This window comes from Mytilus trossulus, chromosome 4, assembly GCF_036588685.1.
Source record: "Mytilus trossulus isolate FHL-02 chromosome 4, PNRI_Mtr1.1.1.hap1, whole genome shotgun sequence".
Lineage (NCBI taxonomy): Eukaryota > Metazoa > Mollusca > Bivalvia > Mytilida > Mytilidae > Mytilus > Mytilus trossulus.
Genome location: NC_086376.1, coordinates 46,344,728 through 46,365,080, shown reverse-complemented (window position 1 = coordinate 46,365,080; position 20,353 = coordinate 46,344,728). Strand labels below are relative to the sequence as shown.

At 30.1% G+C, this 20,353-nt stretch overlaps 1 protein-coding gene across 1 annotated transcript in view; it reads right to left on the bottom strand.

Moving 5' to 3' along the window:
* Window positions 1–215: 215 nt before the first annotated feature.
* The window catches only part of LOC134715381 (limbin-like), a 40,440-nt gene continuing 20,302 nt past the window's right edge, over window positions 216–20,353 (bottom strand). Inside the window, exons 17-30 of the mRNA XM_063577529.1 lie at window positions 19,512–19,703; window positions 18,705–18,814; window positions 17,858–17,955; window positions 14,944–15,036; window positions 13,570–13,678; window positions 12,356–12,502; window positions 11,825–11,926; window positions 11,047–11,172; window positions 10,526–10,579; window positions 8,234–8,403; window positions 7,205–7,292; window positions 6,595–6,755; window positions 5,293–5,376; window positions 216–2,781 (exon numbers count right to left, since the gene is read on the bottom strand). Coding sequence (XP_063433599.1) covers window positions 2,397–2,781; window positions 5,293–5,376; window positions 6,595–6,755; window positions 7,205–7,292; window positions 8,234–8,403; window positions 10,526–10,579; window positions 11,047–11,172; window positions 11,825–11,926; window positions 12,356–12,502; window positions 13,570–13,678; window positions 14,944–15,036; window positions 17,858–17,955; window positions 18,705–18,814; window positions 19,512–19,703 — 1,919 coding nt within the window. The 3' untranslated portion in view covers window positions 216–2,396. The remainder of the gene's footprint in view (window positions 2,782–5,292; window positions 5,377–6,594; window positions 6,756–7,204; window positions 7,293–8,233; window positions 8,404–10,525; window positions 10,580–11,046; window positions 11,173–11,824; window positions 11,927–12,355; window positions 12,503–13,569; window positions 13,679–14,943; window positions 15,037–17,857; window positions 17,956–18,704; window positions 18,815–19,511; window positions 19,704–20,353) is intronic.

Genomic DNA, 20,353 nt, shown 5'->3' with positions numbered 1-20,353 from the left:
ACCAAGGTTGAGTCGTTCCACGCATCGTTGTATGCATTGGAAAAAAGAACAGGTTGAAGAGGTCGTATGAATAATTTAATATTATTTCGGCAACTTCTATTTAAATATTCATGAGGAAAGTGATATCGGGTCAGTGACTGTCTATGACATAGAAATATACAGTCAATGCATTTTGACTGCTCAAATAGAACGAGTGCAGTATAAAAGACAATACATTTGTATTTCTAAGATTTTTTATTTTTGGTTTAAAGAGCCAGACAGTAAACATGAATATAAAAATGGCTGCCATTCATAGACGGAATAAGAATATATTCTAAACAGAATTCAACTATGATAACATAAAATTAATACACTTGATAAATAACAAAACCTCATGTCAAACTGGTTATATCGTTTTGAAACTAATGTAAAAAGATAAAAATGAAAAATATGACAGAAATTGACAATTGGCTATCTATTCATGCAAGTAAGTTGTTCCATAACCGTGAATGTTCTATAATGAACTAAGTATTTTAATTGTATATAGGAGATTTTTTTTCTTTTCTTTTAAATAAGTATAAATCTAAAATGAGGAATTTGGTGCAGAAATGGTTTGCAACCTGATCCCAATACATTTGTATATCAATTTAAAAAAGTCAAAAGTTCATAAAAAATTAAGTCTAACAAAATTGGCAAATGAATGTATAAGGTGTTATAACAATAAACATAAAAGGTACACATAAAAACAATTTAAATTACTCATAAATATAACTGATAGCAATTAACAACAACAAATAAATAATGTAAGTTACGTAAAATGTTTTGATTCTGTTTTCCATCCACCTGCATACAAACAAATCTGTTTAGAATATGACAAAATAGAAACTGACAATACAGGAGTATAAATTACACCCATAACTTGCTTTGTTAAAACAAAGACTGGTCAGTTGAACTGGAATCAACATATGCTTGGCAAATAAACAGGAGAAGTTAATAGTTACTTTAGCAATACATTTTTGAATATGTAGATTATTCTGGTTTTTTTTATGTTTTTGTTTTTACATTTCATGAAGGGTTACTTTAGTAATATATATGAAAATAGATGTAAACATGAAAAAAGAATAAAGAAAATGTTAACTGTCACTTTTTGCAGGGAATTTCCCCAAATGAGAGTTCCCAAATATAATATTTTAAAGAGCTATTTTGCCCACAATTTTAAACAAAATATGCTTTTAATTTGAAACTGCTAAAGAGTGAATAGTTCTTGTATAATATGTTAACAAGTATTTCTAAATCAGTAAATTTACCATAAAAGGTTCAACATGAACAATAAATTTATTTATTTAATACGAAATAACCTAATGCCCAAGACCACAAGTATTCTGACTTACTACTTAGCAGCAAGGTCAAGTGTACAGATTCTTACAATGACTGGACACTAGAACAATATATTGTGGAGAAGGAACAATTTCATACATATGACAGAGAATATTTATTACCCTACAAATTCATTGCAAATACTATATAAAAATAATTCCAAATTACGGTACTATAAAATATTACTACAGTTTTTCAAATAATCAAATTTTAATTTATTTTCTAATCGATAAATCAAATGTTCACTTTATTTGCAAATGCCTAGTACATAATTTGAGCCCAGATGACTTCTGAACACTTTGTATGTATAAGTAAATATAAATATACTAAGACATTTACATGCATTTATCAAACTCTTTTAGCATTTAAGGTGAAATGTCTACACAAACAGCATATATATGAGATAAATAAAATGAGAAGTAATCATATACCTTCAAACATTTCTCTGAAAAAAACTAAAATAGTATTTCAATATGACGTTTTCTGCAGAAAAGCCACAGGCACATGTTTAAGATTTTTGTTTCTCTATAACTGTTATATTAAGGTATATATAGAAAAAATATCTCAGACAAGTGCCTGTGTGAATAGCTATTGAAATATTAGATAAGAATTCAACAAATGCCTGAGAAATATAAAACTTAAAGCTTCAAAATCCTATGTATTAATCAAAATGAAAAAATATAAAATATAAAAGACTTATAAATTGAGCAAAATCACAGACTTGAATATCACAGAAATAAAAATAATGACACAATAACCAATATTGCTATGATTTTCAATTATCTAAATAATTTAAAAATTATTGTAAAAAAATAAATATATTTTTTTTTCTTTTTTCTAAATGTTTCTTTTTCATAGAAATTAGCCAGAAAAATTTAAGTCTAGTTTCTCAAAACAGAACAAAGAAAGAAGAAACATATCATGCTATCTATCAGTGAAATCTACTCTATTGATCAGTAGCAACTAAAAGTTCTACAAATAGTTATGGACTATTATCATGTAATCTCTACAAATATTTTTGAACTGGTATTATTTTATTTCTAAAAATTGTCCTCATCACGATAGGTAGATTCTGCTAATTTTTTCAAGAGCTTCTTCTTCTTCTTTTTTCTTCCACCAGCTTCTGCTGGCAATGGAGGTAGTTGACGTGGCGCTGAGGCTACAGGTGATTCAAAATGAATATCCTCACCAAACGAACGCCTTTTATTTGATTTTGAAGTTGGCCTATCAGAGTCATTTTCATAGTTACGAAATCTTTGATGAGTGTCAAATGAATGATCTTCATAATAGTTTTCCGAATGCCCTCCCAGTGGCTCCGGTCGCTCACCATAACCACCAAAATCTTGTTCATTGTCATAGTAGTCATCCTCCTCAATCATCTTCTTCTTCTTTCCCTTCTTTTTGGGGGATTTCCGGCTTCCAGTGCTGTGAAAGAAGATTAATATTTATTACTATAAACTACATTTGAAAATTCCTTATCAACTTACAAAAAATATTTCAGATGAAACAAAAAAATCTTCAAAAAGTGAATTTCAAACTATGCAGCATACATATTTTATAAATATTCCAAAGTCATCATACTTTTTAAAAAATATATCTGACTTGCTTTCACTGTTATTCATAGCATAATTAATGAACAATATGTATCCATTCAAATGCAAAAAAAACTGTCAAACAGGCATATTCTTAGAAAATGATGGATTAAATCTGGTTTTATAGCTAGCCTATACTTATCCTGTAATATTGGATTGACTTGTAACAAATAAATTTTAGAAAGATGATACATGACAGGTCACTCATTGACAACTGTTTTAGATCAATAATATACCAAATACCTGATAGAATTTTAGAGGCTTACATTTTTTTATCTACACAAGGAACAAAACATTTAAGTATACAAAAAATAAGAAAGAGTTTGAATATATTATAGTTTGATGTGAATTCATCAATGGAAAAGGTTATCACAAAGATGTTTTGCATATCAGTTAATATAAAATATCTTTTAGGCTGATATGATTTGTATAAAGTCTGCTAAGAATAAAATTTTGAGTCATCTTTCTGAACAATTATATCTATAAAAAAGAAGATGTGGTATTATTGCCAATGAGACAACTATCCACAAAAGATATTAAAAAAGTAAGTAATTTTGGAAATACATTGTATTTCAAATTTATGTAAGGAATTTACAAGTTATTGAATTTGGTACCTCAGATATGGTTCAAACAATAAAATTTAAACAGTTTTTAATAATACCTGTTCATTGCAAAAACAAATTACAGTTCTTTAAATCAAAGATGAATATATTGCATAAAAAAGAAAGCAGGCTTTAAAATAAATCATAACTATCATTGGCCCTATTGCTGGAATGAATTTCATAGCTTTGAATAAATGTTGTTCCTACACATTGTCACAAATGTGTACTAAAAATATTTATTAAAACAAAAATGTGTCCAAAGTATATAGATGCCCCACTCGCACTATCATTTTCTATGATCAGCGGAATGTGAAATTTTGGTTAAAAGTCTAAGTTGGCATTCAAATTAGAAACACCATTACATAGGGATGTATATATTTGTTTAGGGGCCAGCCGGAGGACGCCTCCAGGTGCAAAATTTCTCGCTCCATTGAAGACCTGTTGGTGACCTTCTGCTGTTATGTTCTATGGTCGGGTTGTTGTCTCTTCAACACATTCCCTATTTCCATTCTCAATTTTAAGTTTCTAGTTGATTGGATTTCAACTTCTGGTCTGGCTGACTTCAGGTTAAAAAATTTGTTAAAAAAAAGACGGACAATTCAGACAAACAGACAAACGGATGGAAAAACAAACAGACCCACAGACCAGAATATATAATGCCAATAAAATGATCACATCTAAAAACACCTACACAGTGACATAAAATACAAAAAAAAAGGTGCAACAAACAACAAAATAATACATGCACAAATTGTACTTTTATATTAACAAAACTTTTGTACATCATACAGATTATATATAGAAAGAGAAACAGAGGTAAATTATGCAAACCAAAATGCCACAGATAGTCAGATATTGAAATTTGAACTTTATGGCTACTGGTCCTCAAAAAAGGTTTAAATACATTTTAAAATGAAATTTAGATTTAATTATGACTATTAAATAAATTCTTCAACTTTCATAGTGTTTGTTTTCTGATCACAAGATGACCTAAGGAGACCAACTGCCATTAGAGTGTAAGGTACAAATTTAAAAGAACTTTCCATTTGTTAGTTTACAGTGTATGCAAATAAGTCATTCACCAAGTTATCAGCTTGTTTTACGATCAGCAAATTTTCAGCTTGTTTTGCACTGAAAAACATTTTACATTGAATCTATACTTTAAATAAAATATTTCAAAAATAAGAACATTGTTATAAGTTACATTCATTTTTCAATTCGATTTCTATTGTAGGTATATGGACGTTATATTTAACAATCATTTTTGAATTCTATTTCTATTGTAGGTACATGTATATGGACGGACAGATTTCCCAATCACTATAAATTGCGGTAAAATTATGATAAATAAATTATTATGAGATTCACCCACAATAATTTTGCTTTTAGGCAATACTATTATTTTCAAAAATATTATACCAACATAAGGTATGAAAGATTATTGATTAGATGGAAAACATTTATTTTGATTTTTATGCTCTTATAAATCACTTTATTTTTGTCTCAAACATTATTTAAGAATTTAAAATACAAAATGTAGGTAGACCTGTAATCAAGCAAGCTAGCTAGCCTAGTAACAGAATGTTTTGCAAACATAAGAATATTTTAGACATATTCAATCTAATTAAGTCTGTAATTAATTTATGAGAGACTGATTAAAAAGCAGACATGAACATTTAGTGAAGCAAGCTTTCTAAGAAAATGAACAAGCCTAGTGTTAGAAATAAAATAGAATCAATTACCTGTCTGAGAGCTGTGCCCAAGGTGCAGAAGACTTCTCTAATCCTTGAACACGTCGAAGTAGAGAGCTATTCCTCCTCTCATTACTGAAATGGAAAACAATTATTATACTTCAGGGGGCTCGCAGTTCTAAATCAATTTTTTTTATTAAATATTGGATTTCGCTATATTTTTCTATAAATGAACTTTGTCTTATGCTTAATAGAAAAATGAAATGAAAAATAGGGTCACCCTGGATTTACACTCACACACTGCCTCCGATTGCATACATTTTTGTTAATGTCCTTTTTTTCAATCGATCTAATAGGAGAAACAATGGTAATATTCAAATAAAAAAAGAACTGCATTACAGAAATTGCTTAAATTTTACAATTATTTAGTTTATGAACAGCTTATTCGAAAACAACAATAAAATATATAGGTCACAGATGAGTTAAAAAAGATATGTCAATTTTAATGCCAAAAAATGGAATTTTTGCACCAAAGGGAGATAATTTGAAGCTTTTTCAATGATATCTACATTTTAAAAGTCACCTGGGGTCGACACAAATTGATTTTTTGGAATGATTTTTGTACCATATGATAAAGTAACAACTACTAAAGGTAATAAAATGTAATAAATAAAATTTATAATGAAAATAAAAGTTTTATTTTTTTCTGAAAATCTTGTACCCGCAAGTCTCCTTAAATCATTACTTTGTTATTCAGTTACTGTAAAGTCCGAATTATTGTGATGTTTTTAAATTGCAAAAATTGTGACAGTTTTATAATAGCAATAATTAAAACTCCTATTTTGAAATTTTTTATATGAATTAAACTTGGATTTTTAAATGTCCCTCTGGTATCTATCGATTGAATTAAAATTGGATTTTATTCTTAAATTTAGATCACAATAATAAATGCACACAATAATTATTTTATTCCATGACAGTCCAAACTGAATTTTGGCAATTGTTTTAAAAGACAATATTGGCTTGATCGATTGATTGATTGGTGTTTAACAACACTTTTAAAACTATTGCACTATTTCTTGACAGTAAGCAAGCCATAGTGCCTGGAGAGAACCACAGATCTTCAGCAGGAAAAATGACAATCCTAGTCATTTAAGATAGGAATAAAACGCACCTTACACACGCCAATTTAACTTCTGTGTTGAAAGGCTTGTGGATACAGTGGTTTAGCAAAAGTTACACACCTTAACTAGTGGGCCTGAGGTGAATTGTGAAGACATCAAATTAAGTTGAGTTTTCTTTATTACTTTTAGCCAAAAAATACCACTTAAAATAATAAGTGAAAATATTTACTCTTTATCCTTTTGACCAAGTGCTTGTTCTCCATATATTGTTGCCATTATCTTTTTGATTTCTTCGTCTGTTTTAGAAGGGAACAACATATTCAATACAGCAACACATTCACTCTGCTGTAAGCTGCTATACTTCACCAAACCTCCAATAAATTCATATTCCTACAAAAATAAATGGCAAAATAGTTACTCTTGTAATTGTTACCAGTTAGTTCTAAGTTAAGGCAAAACACTTTTTTTTATTGAAAAATACAAAATTATTGTGGCATTGTAAAACTATTCAAAGATGTTTCTACAACTGGGTATGGTAGTCTCCTTCCATGAAAGTCTTTTGATGGTTCTATGATGAAGGAGCCAATGACAAAAATAATGTGGAGCCAGATCTTCTTACCATACTGAAACACCTGAAATCAACCCAATTTTTGGTCAGGTTCGTGTTGCATAGTCTTTAGTTTTCTATGTTGTGTCTTGTGTACTTTTGTTTGTCTGTTTGTCTTTATATGTTTTAGTTTATTTTTGATCTATGAGTTTAAATGTCCCTCTGGTATCTTTCACCCCTCTTCTAGGACATCACAGAAACTATTATTTGAAATATTATCATTATATCTTACCTGTTCTTGCATTTTCTGCATGCGTTTCAGATTATATTCTTGTCTAACGTTCTCAAGGGTTTGTGCAATCTCTCTGTCTAACTGATTCCTGTTAATACAAAACAATTACCTCTTATGAATAAAATACATTATTGTGATACAAATGATTCTTAAACAAGAATGTGTCCATAGTACACGGATGCCCCACTCACACTATCATTTTCTATGTTCAGTAGACCGTGAAATTGGGGTCAAAACTTTAATTTTGAATTAAAATTAGAAAGATCATATCATAGGAAACAGGTGTACTAAGTTTCAAGTTGATTGGACATTAACTTCATCAAAAACTACCTTGACCAAAAGCTTTAACCTGAACTTCACACTATCATTTTCTATGTTCAGTGGACCATAAAATTGAGGTCAAAACTATAATTTGGCATTAAAATTAGAAAGATCATATCATGGGGAACATGTGTACTAAGTTTCAAGTTGATTGGACTTCAACTTCTTTAAAAACTACCTTGACTAAAATCTTTAACCTGAAGCGAACAGACACACAGACGCATGGACACACAGACGGACGAATGGAGGCACAGACTAGAAAACATAATGCCCCTCTATTATCGTAGGTGGGGCATAAAAACTATTGTATATATAAATTTAGGAAAATTCCCTCCAAATGTAATAATTTTCTATTTTTCCCCATTACATATTTTTTTTCGAATTTTTAATTGACACAGAGGTAGGTCTCCCTTTTATTCTATTTTTATAGTTTAATGCAATAGGTAACAGTAATACTCTAACATTTAAACTATACAAAACATTTCAAGTTAATGAAACATGTCTGTAAGTGCAGGTCCAAACAACCTCTGTGTGTATAAGAAATGCCAAAGCAAAAAACAGTCCAGCTTCAAACCAAATACTCTTCAATCTGCCTGAAGAAATATTTTGGATCATGAACATATTCATGTAAAGTTTCATACAAATCCATTCAATGGTTATAATAGCACATACAATATTTAAACAAGTGTGACCACCATATAAACTGACCTAAACTGTTCCATTGCTATCATTTGTTTGTGTAGCAGCAGAGCTTCTCTGATTCTCATAGCAGTCTTGTTTTTACAGGTAACTAATATTTCTTGCAGTTCTGTTCGCTGCTGTTCTTCCATGGCCTTCTGACGTAATTCTAGTCTATCTCTTAGTTTCTTTTTCAACATCTGGAAAGAGCAAGTTTTATTCATAAAGTAAAGTGCCTGTAATGGGTACAAAAGATACAGCAATTTCTGGCTATTTTTTATAGATCCATTAATTTCCATGAAATCCAAAAATGAAGTTTCAATTCTGGAGTCATTATTGTTTCTGTATTCACAAGAGTGCACACGCTGAAATGTCTCGCCTTCTTTAATAATCATTGATATTATGTTGAAAAACCTAAATATAAAGCTTTATATCAACTGTCACATAAACTCAACATTAACCAAAAAAAACTAAACATTGATCAATGAACCATGAAAATGAGGTCATGGTCAGATGAACCATGCCAGGCAGACATGTAAAGCTAACAATTTTTTAATACAACAAATATAGTTGACTTATTGCTAATAAATTAAGAAAAACAGACCAAAACACAAACACTTAACAATGAACCTTGAAAATGAGGTCACGGTCAAATAAAACCTGCATAACAGACATATACATCATAAAATATTTCCATACACCAAACATAGTTGACTAATTTTGCATAAAGTATTAGAAAATTAGATCAAAACTCAAAAACTTAGCTTTGACCACTAAACCATGAAAATGAGGTCAAGGTCAGATAACACCTGTCAGATAGACATGTACACCTTACAGTCCTTCCATACACCAAATATACTAGCCCTATTGCTTATAGTATCTGAGATATGGACTTGACCACCAAAACTTAACCTTGTTCACTGATCCATGAAATGAGGTCGAGGTCAAGTGAAAACTGTCTGACGGGCATGGGGACCTTGCAAGGTACGCACCCATACCAAATATAGTTATCCAATTACTTATAATAAGAGAGAATTTAACATTACAAAAATCTTAACTTTTTTTTCAAGTAGTCACTGAACCATGAAAATGAGGTCAAGGACATTGGACATGTGACTGACGGAAAGTTTGTAACATGAGGCATCTAAATACAAAGTATGAAGCATCCAGGTCTTCTACCTTCTAAAATATAAAGCTTTTCAGAAGTTAGCTTACGCCGCCAGCCAGATCACTATCCCTATGTCGAGCTTTCTGCAACAAATGTTGCAGGCTCGACAAAAACTGAATTTCACTGTAACTTAATGTGCAGAGGAGATGTATGAAAGATTTTCAAAAACATACGTATGACCTGTGATTAAGGTCAACTCAGGTGTACATATGGATTAATCATGTGAAGTCACCTGATGCACTGATACTCCAATTTAAACTTTGGTACTATTTGTCTTGGTCTGCTTACTAAGGGACAGCAGGACTGCTGCAGGACCAGTGAAAATATTAGATTACACTAAAATAGAGCTTTTAAAAGAAACTTGAGTTGGACCTCAAAGATTGAAATTTGTTCACCAGACAAAGGGTCAGACATGATAGCTACATCTTTGTCACTTGAACTACATCATTTTTGTGATCATGTCAGACGAATTTTAACAACTCTACTGTCATCACCTGACCAATGTCATGACCTTATGAGTTTTCTCTCCAAACGTAAAATAGATTTGACAATGCAAGCTATTTCATAAAACATAATAAAGTGATAGATGTAGGAAGGAAAGATCATTGAATTTCTAACATTAATTGATTAATGCATGGGTGCAAAGATTTACAAAGAATTTACTTCTGAGACGCATATAGTGTTATAAATCTTTGAAATATACTCTACAAGTTCAAGTAACTGTCAAACCAAGTTCAAGTTAAAATTACCACCAAACAATTTTTTAAGTGTCTATTGCCATTTGACAAATATAAATAACATTTAAAGAGAATGTTTTAGCAATTAAATATTTTTCACAATTGTTTTTTGAATATCCTTACAAAAAGAAGTGAAAATATAAATCAGTGTTAGACTTTCCTCAGAGCTCTATTCCCTATGTTCAACAATATTTTAAGGTAATTCTTGAGATTTATTTTCCAGCATTAAAATCAGGACAAAAATGTCCAACTAGTTGTAAATAAATTAACAGCACTCAAGATAAAGGTAACTATTTCACTATTCCTGAGGGAAAATGCAAATATAGCGTGCTCGTATAAGGCAGCTTAACTGCCCAAAATCATGGTATCTTATAATACTTTTGTGAATAAGTAATTGTTTAAAGAAATTGTATATACCTTTTCCTGTTTTACTCTATGTTCTTCCATTTGTTTGTTAAGATCATCTTGCGCCTAAAAGAAGACAAGAAATATAGCCAAATCCCATATTTTATATGAACATAAACATTAGATAGTATTTATTTACAGGTATTCAAAGAAAAAAACCAGTGTATGTCAGTGGAAAAAAATATCTTTATACATAACAGCCATTCATAAAATTAATGGTTTTCCTTTCAATTGTGGGAAAGCTTCATGATATTCAACTGTAAATTAATTGAAGATCTTATAAGATTGCATACGCAATAATCCTTTAAAAACTGTTTTTTTCAATAAGAGATTTTTTTTCCCACCTCGGACCATGTCTAAACATTTGTGCATATGCAATTATCAGTACTAGATTCCATAGATAATTGTAGTCATATTGTGATCACCTTTAAAATATACAGAATATTGCAAGCATGAATAGTTTTACACATGCAGAATTTCAAGTTATCATAAAAGTATTTCTAAAATTTCCTGATAATATTTTTTGAACAAACCTGTCTGTGACTTTGTATTATTTTCTGTGTTTCAGTATCATTCAACAAATCCCTGGAATTCAAATCCTCTAGCAAGTTAGTTTTCAGATTGTTAATAGCTTTCTGTTGCTGTTCTATTTTGGCAAGCTGTAATTAAAGAAAACAGATTTTTAAAATCGAGGAGTTTATAAATATCTATATTTCTCAGTGTGTTCTGTGATTATTCTATGCAATTTAAAAAAAACCCATCAAACTTCATTAAGGGTTGTGTGGAACCCTGTGTCTATGCTGTCATTGTAATAGTGTAATGTTAACTGAAAGAGTGAGTCCATTTATTAGTAAAATACAGATGTAAAATTAATCAAATTTTTCTTTAGATGCTATTTCTTAATCTTGAAGATTTGATTCTGTCCAAATTTCATAACATACCATAGAGGTTTAAATAATTACTCTAGATATTGTTTTTCTGTCTTAATTTCATAAAATTCCTAAAAAGTTTAACAAAGTTATTGATGACTAAAAAAAATTAACCACAGACTAAATCTAAATGTTGTCAACACTAACAATGAAATCTAAGATTGCTTTATCTCGCTTTCACAACATCATGTTGCAGACTTAACAAAAAAATTGTCTAATAATTTTCCAATAAATAAGCAAAGCCATTGATCTTTTTTAAAACTATTTTTTTTAAAGATCTGAATTCTAAACAGCCTACAAAGAGAGGAGTGAAATTCTATTAGTACATTCGAATATCCTGTTTTACTTTAGTTTTATTCTTTGTTTCATTCTGAACTTTTACCTCTTTGGCCTTTGACATCTGAAGAGATGCTACCATGGCTCCTAATCTTTCTTCCTGGTCTTTAAGAGCTTGAGCTCGTTCTTTCATCATTTCTATTCGCACCTGTGCCACAGAAAATCAAACTTTATAAATTACAATTTTTACACAATAACAACCTCTATTGTTCTGCGAACCACACAACCACAAAATTTGTACTTCACTGTTTGATTTCATGTATAATATTTTCCTAAAAACGCCACACTTGTTGGTGAAACATCTCGACCAGAATAAACTCTTACCATGAGGTAATTGATGGGTGTTGTTGTCTCTATTGTTTATTGTCAGACATCTAAACGGACAAGGGTAAAACTTAATTTCCCATTATCTAAGACCAGGCATAAACATATTTCAGTTTTGATGGTAGGGTATTGCTTGTAAAAATATGCAAAGAGATATGAAAAAAGACTTTAAACAAAAACAGTGTACCATGCATCTAAATTGAGTTTTATTGTGTACTTATGAAAAGTGTGTTTTTTAACATCAGCTATATACCTCATCCATAGCATCATCCATATTGAGTCTGTTCCCTTGTAATACTGCCATACGATGATCAGCCTGAGCTTTCATTAGAGACATTTTCTTCTTCAGTCCTTCTTCATCATCCTCTTCAGCATTGTGTTCCAGTTTTCTTCTAAGATTCTATATGAAAGAAAGAAAAACATTTCTTTAGTCTTTCAAACTAAGTTTACTGTAAACCAACTTATTTTCACAGATAATTAATTTTGCTCTTATATCACTCTAGTCCACTTCGCCGCGATTAATTTTTCACAATTTAGTTATTTACTTGATGTACTTTCAAGTTATACATATTTAGTGATGATTTAAATTCACATTATTGTTCTACTGGCGAAGGTCGAAAAAATAAGTTGCTTGTGGAAATTAGTTGGTTTACAGTATTTGAAATTATATGATCTGCATCTAAATGACAAGAAGATTCAATTTGATGTGACCCCAACTTGTGAGAAAAATACCTTATACAAAAACTTTAATCTGATAGAGGAACTAACATACTTATGAATGGATGAGCAAACATACATACATACAGGGGGTCTCATTGGGGGGTTCTGATCCCTGATCAGGCTTACTTTTTTGCCAGATTCCCATATCCCACTTCCACTATAAAAGTAAGCAATTCTCAATTTTGTAATTTCTGGTGTCCCGCTAAACTTCATTTCCTGTTTTGACAGCACAATAATTTGACTGTCACGTGTCATGCTTAAAAAAAATCAGCAATCCTGTATCTCACTTAGACCCAAATGAGACCCACCATACAGACTGAGGCACTGATAAAAAAAACATTATAATCATGGTAAATTGCTTTAAACAGTAATTAACATATTACAAAGCCTATCTTGTGTACCTCTATGTTTTCATGTATAAGCCCAGGTTATATTTTGAATAATAATGATGATTTTTGACATGTATCTATTCTTATATTTGAGTTGAAAATGTTCTGTTTCGCCTGTAAATCATTCTTTGTCAAATGAATGAGTTTAATTCTTAATATGTACAATTAGAAATGTGAGCTGTTGTACACAAATGATACCACTTATAAATATTCGGTAAACAGGAAGTTGGTGAGTAATGAATGTGAAAATACATAAATGATACAGCATGGTCACACATAACTCGATTCTAAATTTCATATTTTAAAATATCAATTCATAGAAGTACAACATTTTTTTAAATTGTATCAAAATATTTACCTCACGATCCATAACTTGTTTTTCTTGTAAGTTCTGCATTAACTGAGCCTTCTTCTGGGATAACTTTTCTTCCAACATTCTTTTCTGTCTTAGTTTATTCAAAGTCAAGCTAAAAAAATAATCATAATATCATAAAAGTCTTGTTTAAAACTACTTTTTAATAGTTCTACTTTCAGAAAAAGAGGACATACATGTATCTTATTCCCAGATAAATTGTATGGAAGTACTGTCAATGCAGTAAGTGTTGCGATGTTTTCACTATTGCTAAAAATGTGACAGGGTTATTACAATGGCAATAACCTTAACTCATATTTTGAATATTTTTTATAAATTAAACAGGATTTTTCTCAGTTTCGCAAAATTTAAAATCACATTTTAGTCTAAAATGTCAAAAACCCAATCAAATGCATGCAACTATTTCTGAATTTACAGTAACTATTAGTTTTCTTGCTTAAACTTTTAAATTTAAAACAAATTCTTAACTTAAATAGCAACTGAAGTTACCAAGGATACATTAAAAACACATAAGTTGAGGAAAACTGACATCGCCATGGTTAATAACCCCCCCCAAAAAAAGCAAACAACCAAAAAACTACATAGTAAACCAAACACTGCAACACAAATCCCAACAAAAATTGGGAGTATTCTCAAATTTTCCTAAAGAGTCAGCAGTTCTAACTCCACCTGTAGTGTAACACATACTGTTGCAAGTACAAATTAAGTTATAAGTCTCATTCATTGATGTGACAATTGAGGAAATGACGAGGGGATTGCCGTTACTACAGTTTATTCATATTTATAGTCATCTGTGACACAAATAGTCCATAATGGTCAACAAACAGATGGTGTCTGTTTAACTTTTGAAGGATGACTTCAACTTAACTTCTTAGAACCATAGGTTCAATGGCTTCCCTGTAGCAGAAATCAACTATCAAAGAAATCAAGATAGGAAAGGAAATTTGTGAAATATCATAACAGCAGGAAGATTCAACTGAATAAACTCCCAGAATATTACTACATAGAAATGAAAAGTTAACAATTGGAAGATGAAATCATCGCTTTTGTAGTAATGTTTTGTTCCCAACTACACTCATTGTCCATTTTGTAGATGTAAATCAAGATATGAGGCTGATTTATTGGTTTATTTTGTATATAGGTTGATGGATCTGTCAAACAGAGTCACCAAACTTTGAATAATTTAGTGCAGAATTCAACTTAATAGTGGAATGTCATGACAATCAGATAAAATGTCTGTGAAATTGGCACTATAAATCTCAACTTTTCATGGCTAATTTGATTTTGTTATAAACCTTACCCTTTCTTATAATTTATTTAAAATGCAGAAAACAAAATATAAATATGAAATTTTGTTACCTGTTTTCCAGTTTAACCATTTGTTTTTCATGTTCCTTCATTATCCTGTCTCTCTCTTCATCAGAAATGCTCATTTGACCACAAATCAATTTGCTGAAAACAGTAAAAAAGTTTGATACAGAAGAGCATTAACAAATTACCTACAGTAAGACAATACATTCAGTGTGCATATTCGTGAATGAAATATAGAAATTTAAAAATTCAGTGTAAAAATGTAATGTTGACTTAAAAAGTGAGTCAATTTATCAGTAAAATACAGAATTGAAAAATCTTTTTCTTTAGATGATATTTCTTGGTTTTTAAGATAAAGCTTCTATCTAATTTTTATAGCATTCCATGAAAGTTTACAAATTTATGTAAAAAAAAAAAATCATCCATCAATGTCTATTACCGGTAATATTAATTGTTAACTAGAGGCTCTAAAGAGCCTGTGTCGCTCACCTTGGTATATGTGAATTAAACAAAGGAAGCAGACAGTTCATGACAAAATTGTGTTTAGGTGATTTTGATGTGTTTGTACATCTTACTTTACTAAACATTCTTGCTGCTTACAATCATCTCTATCTATAATGAACTTGTCCGGGTAGTTTCAGTGGAAAATGTTAGTAAAAATTCACAAATTTTATGAAAATTGTTAAAAATTGATTATAAAAACGATAACTTCATAGGGGGTCAATTGACCATTTTGGTCATTTTGACCTATTTTTTAGTCTTAAATTGCTGTATATTATTGCTGTTTACAGTTTATCTCTATCTATAATAATATTCAAGATTATAACCCAAAACAGCAAAATTTCCTTAAAATTACCAATTTAGGGGCAGCAACCTTACAACCAGTTGACCCATTCATCTTAAAATTTCAGGGCAGATAGATTTTGACCAGATAAACAATTTTGCCCCTTGTCAAATTTGCTCTAAATGCTTTGGTTTTTGAGATATAAGCCAAAAACTGCATTTTACCCCTATGTTCTATTTTTAGCCATGGCGGCCATCTTGGTTGGTTGGCCGGGTAAAAAAACACAAATTTTAAACTAGATACATCAATGTTGATTGTTGCTAATTTTGGTTTAATTTGGCCCAGTAGTTTCAGAGGAGAAGATTTTTGTAAAAGATATGGAAATTTACGAAAAAAGGTTAAAAATTGACTATAAAGGGCAATAACTCCTAAAGGGGTCAACTGACCAATTTGGTCATGTTGACATATTTGTAAATCTTACTTTGCTGAACATTATTGCTGTTTACATTTTATCTCCATCTATAATAATATTCAAGATAATGACCAAAAACAGTAAAATTTCCTTAAAATTACCAATTCAGGGGCAGCAACCCAACAACGGGTTGTCTGATTCATCTGAAAATTTCATGGCAGATAGATCTTCACCTGATAAACAATTTTACCCCATGTCAGATTTGCTCTAAATGCTTTGGTTTTTGAGTTATAAGCCAAAAACTGCATTTTACCCCTATGTTCTATTTATAGCCATGGCGGCCATCTTGGTTGGTTGGCCGGGTAAAAAAACACAAATTTTAAACTAGATACATTAATGATGATTGTGGCCAAGTTTGGTTTAATTTGGCCCAGTAGTTTCAGAGGAGAAGATTTTTGTAAAAGTTAACGACGGACGACGACGACGGACGACGACGGACGACGACGGACGACGGACGCAAAGTGATGAGAAAAGCTCACTTGGCCCTTTGGGCCAGGTGAGCTAAAAATAAGTATTTTTGTCATAAACAAGCTTCTGTCCAAATTCTATAAACTTCAATAAATTTGACAAGTTATTTATGTATAAAACAACTTTTACCACAGACTTAACATTAATGTCAATGTTGCTTCCACCACTGACCACAGAATCTAAATTTGCTATATCTCACTTTCATGATATAAATGGATGAAATTTTTTTTTTTATTTCTCCAGAAAGTAAAAGATATCTTAGGGCCTTGAATTCAAAATTTTAAAAATTATCATTAATCAATATAACTTTCATACTATTATATTTAAATTTTAAGATATTAGTATTCAATTCTAATATCAGTATTCAATTTTAAGATATGCTGTATTCAATTTTAAGATATCAGTATTCAATTCTAATATCAGTATTCAATTTTAAGATATCAGTCTTCAATTCATATTTTTCAATTTTGTTTTAGAGATTTACCCAAGAGTTTCAAACTTAGATAAATGTGTGGCTCATATTTGAGGCAAAACTTTGAACGTAAATAGCAGTAACATCAAATGTGTCAATTTTATGATAGTTATCATATCATACTGGCAAATTACTGGGTAATCTACATGAAAAATGCCTTACATAAATCATGAATAACGCTACACAAAGCTTAATTTTGCCCCAGAAAGAACAGATCAAAGTGTCTCACCTGAAATCAGATGGCAATTCTTTATGTCATATTTTCAGTAGAAAAATAACAGTGAAAGGGAGATAAGTCTTACTATATTTTGAAACCATCTGCTTCAGAATATTTTCCATAAATTTTAATAGAATTATAAAAGACCCATGCTATTTTTAATTTCCTAATTAATTAATATTTTATTTGTTTTATAAGTAAATTACTTTTTTAAAAAGTGACCAAAGAACAAATAATTATGACCTAAATTATTCAAATTTAAGGTAAAAGAATGGAATATCCCTTTTAAAAGTAAAATTTTAAATGATCATATGACCCTAATTTTATCATTGTTGGCTAGGAATGATAGCTTATTGTGTATTCATAACTTTAAAATATCTTTTTTATATCTTTTAGCATTAGTGGCAAGTAAAATTTAAACAGTATCAAGTAGCTTGAGGAATACTTAAGAGATCTTGAGTCAGGAGATTAAATTTTGTCGGTCAGAAGTCAGTACAATACTGAATATAACCTTTAATGTTTAAGATAGTGAAAATTAAATATCCATACTTGACAACTTTAGCTTCATACTCTCTTAATTGTTCTTGTTCAACTTTCTCCTGTTCTTTCTTTCGCCCCCACTCCTGTCTTCTTTGAGCAAGAACTTCCTGTAATTAAAAAAGTTTTGTTTGTTAAATCTACAGTTATTAAATTCACTGTTGTAAGTATAAAAACCTGGATGACATTAAATGTGATCTTAAAATTATTCAATATATACTGTTTATAATAATGAATGATATAAACTGTGTATTGCATATTTACATTTTTGATAGAGGATGTTCACTATTGGAATTCAAAATTACAACATTTCAAATGTATCTTATCTTTTTTAGTAGATAATGCATAATTTATCAAAATCATCGAAAATAAGGTGTACTGTAATTAATTGCTCACTGATTAACCCCCTGCTCAATTTTTTTATACTACTTTTTACGTAAAAGATACAAATTTTCATTAAACAGAAAGTAGATTATCTACAGAATTAAAAAACCATGTCACATGGTATGGTGTAATTTGATGAGAATGGTGTTATCTTTCATGAGGCTCTGACTTGTAGTTGCTGAGAAATGTGCTCTCATGGAATCATCTGAACTTTTTAATCTACTTCAAATAAGTCAAAAGGTATAAATTTGTTCGCTTTAAGCTTTCCCAGAAAAAAATGTACTGTTAAGTGTAATGAACAAATGCATATACATCATAGGCAAATAGTTTTTAAAATTCGAATGTTTTTTTTTAATCTCTTTTTATTACAGTTACACTACACACCATTATTATTCCTTTAATTGTTGTTCAATATCATAAATTGAATTAAGAGAGATATGATTTAGCAAAAAATCCTAATATTTTATAGACCTACATCTATATGTCGTTTTTGTATTTGCTGTTGTTCTTTCTGTTTAGTTTCCAACCTATCAACTTCTCTCTCATGTTTATCCAATAATTTGTTGATTCTAGATCTGTCCATACCTAAAAATGAAGATGGAATATTTAGCAGAAATAAATTTTCTAATCACAATGTATGTATCAAGAAAAGTGAGGAATTCTTAATTTTGAAGCAACAACTAGAAGTCTTGTACATAATTCTCACCTTAGGGCTTTTCCAGAATTATTTGTATTTGGGGGAGGGGGCACTTTTATTAACATTTGATAGGTGGTAGTTATTTAAGAAAGGTTGCTTGGAACAGCCCTTAAATTGTTCTGCCTTTTTGTGTTTTAATACATTTGTCATATTTAAATTGACTACATGCAAAAGAAAATTAAAATTGAAACCTTTCTGAATTACAGAATATGGAGTCTATGAATGTTTTGAAAATTTCTTGGCAAAATAATGACTTCTAACACAATAACTTTGGTCATTAAAAATAAACGCAATGGAAATTTCCTCCCATTCTAATAACCTTTCTTAATAAATAAATAGATAATATATGTACAGTAAAAACTGTACAAGGCAGAGCAAATTAACAAAAATCTGTATACAACAGTGTAACATTCTTAAAATAAAGTATTATTGATAGAGTTGTTATTATTAACCAATTTCTGGTTTATTAAATTACTGTAAGTACAAAATATCTCTATATTCAAAACTTTATAAGCCAAACACCTTTAAGCATGAACCAAACCTTCAGTCCAAAATGTGTTAAGTTTGATCCGATTTACACTGTACCTTCATGTTCTAGTTTCTTGATTAAATTTTCTTCATGAACATGTAGTTCCTCTTTAGTTTTATCCAATGATTCTTCACGGAACTGTTCAAGTTCTGTAGCTTGTTGTCCGTCTATTTCTTTCTCTAAGTTGTATAATTCTTGTCTATTTTTAGACTGCAGCTGGGCTTTTTCTGTCAAATAGTTTTCTGGATCTGAAATTAAAATTTACAAATTAGACAATTGAACATTATGAGAAAATTTTCATTTTTCTATTTCTAATTGAAGTACCTTGATTTATTGGTACTCTGTGAACTTTTAAAGTCTTCATTTTACAGGGAATGTTATTGATAATGTTCCAATTCATCGTGTTATTGACAGTAAATGAAATATGTTATACAATATACTTTCAGAAATTTAATAATTTACACAAATAATGCAATCAGAATTTTAACTATGAGTACTTAAAAATGTAATAGTGATCGAGTCACAAATTTTTGGGGGTTATAAAACATTATCATTGTTTTAATTCACAGTACACTTAGTGTTTGTCTAATACTAAACTAAAATGTAACATAGCAATGACTGTAGATGTACTGTGGATTCATTATTATTAGTTGAATACCAATTTACAGTGATTTCATGGGAGGAGGCAAACCGCAAATTTTAATGTTCAACAAATTATCAATTTTCTATATGCTTAAAATTGAGAATGGAAATGGGAAATGTGTCAAAGAGACAACAACCCGACCGTAGAAAAAAACAACAGCGAAGGTCACCAACAGGTCTTCAATGTAGCGAGAAATTCCCGCACCCAGAGGCGTCCTTCAGCTGGCCCCTGGCTTGTATGCTGACTTTGACAAAA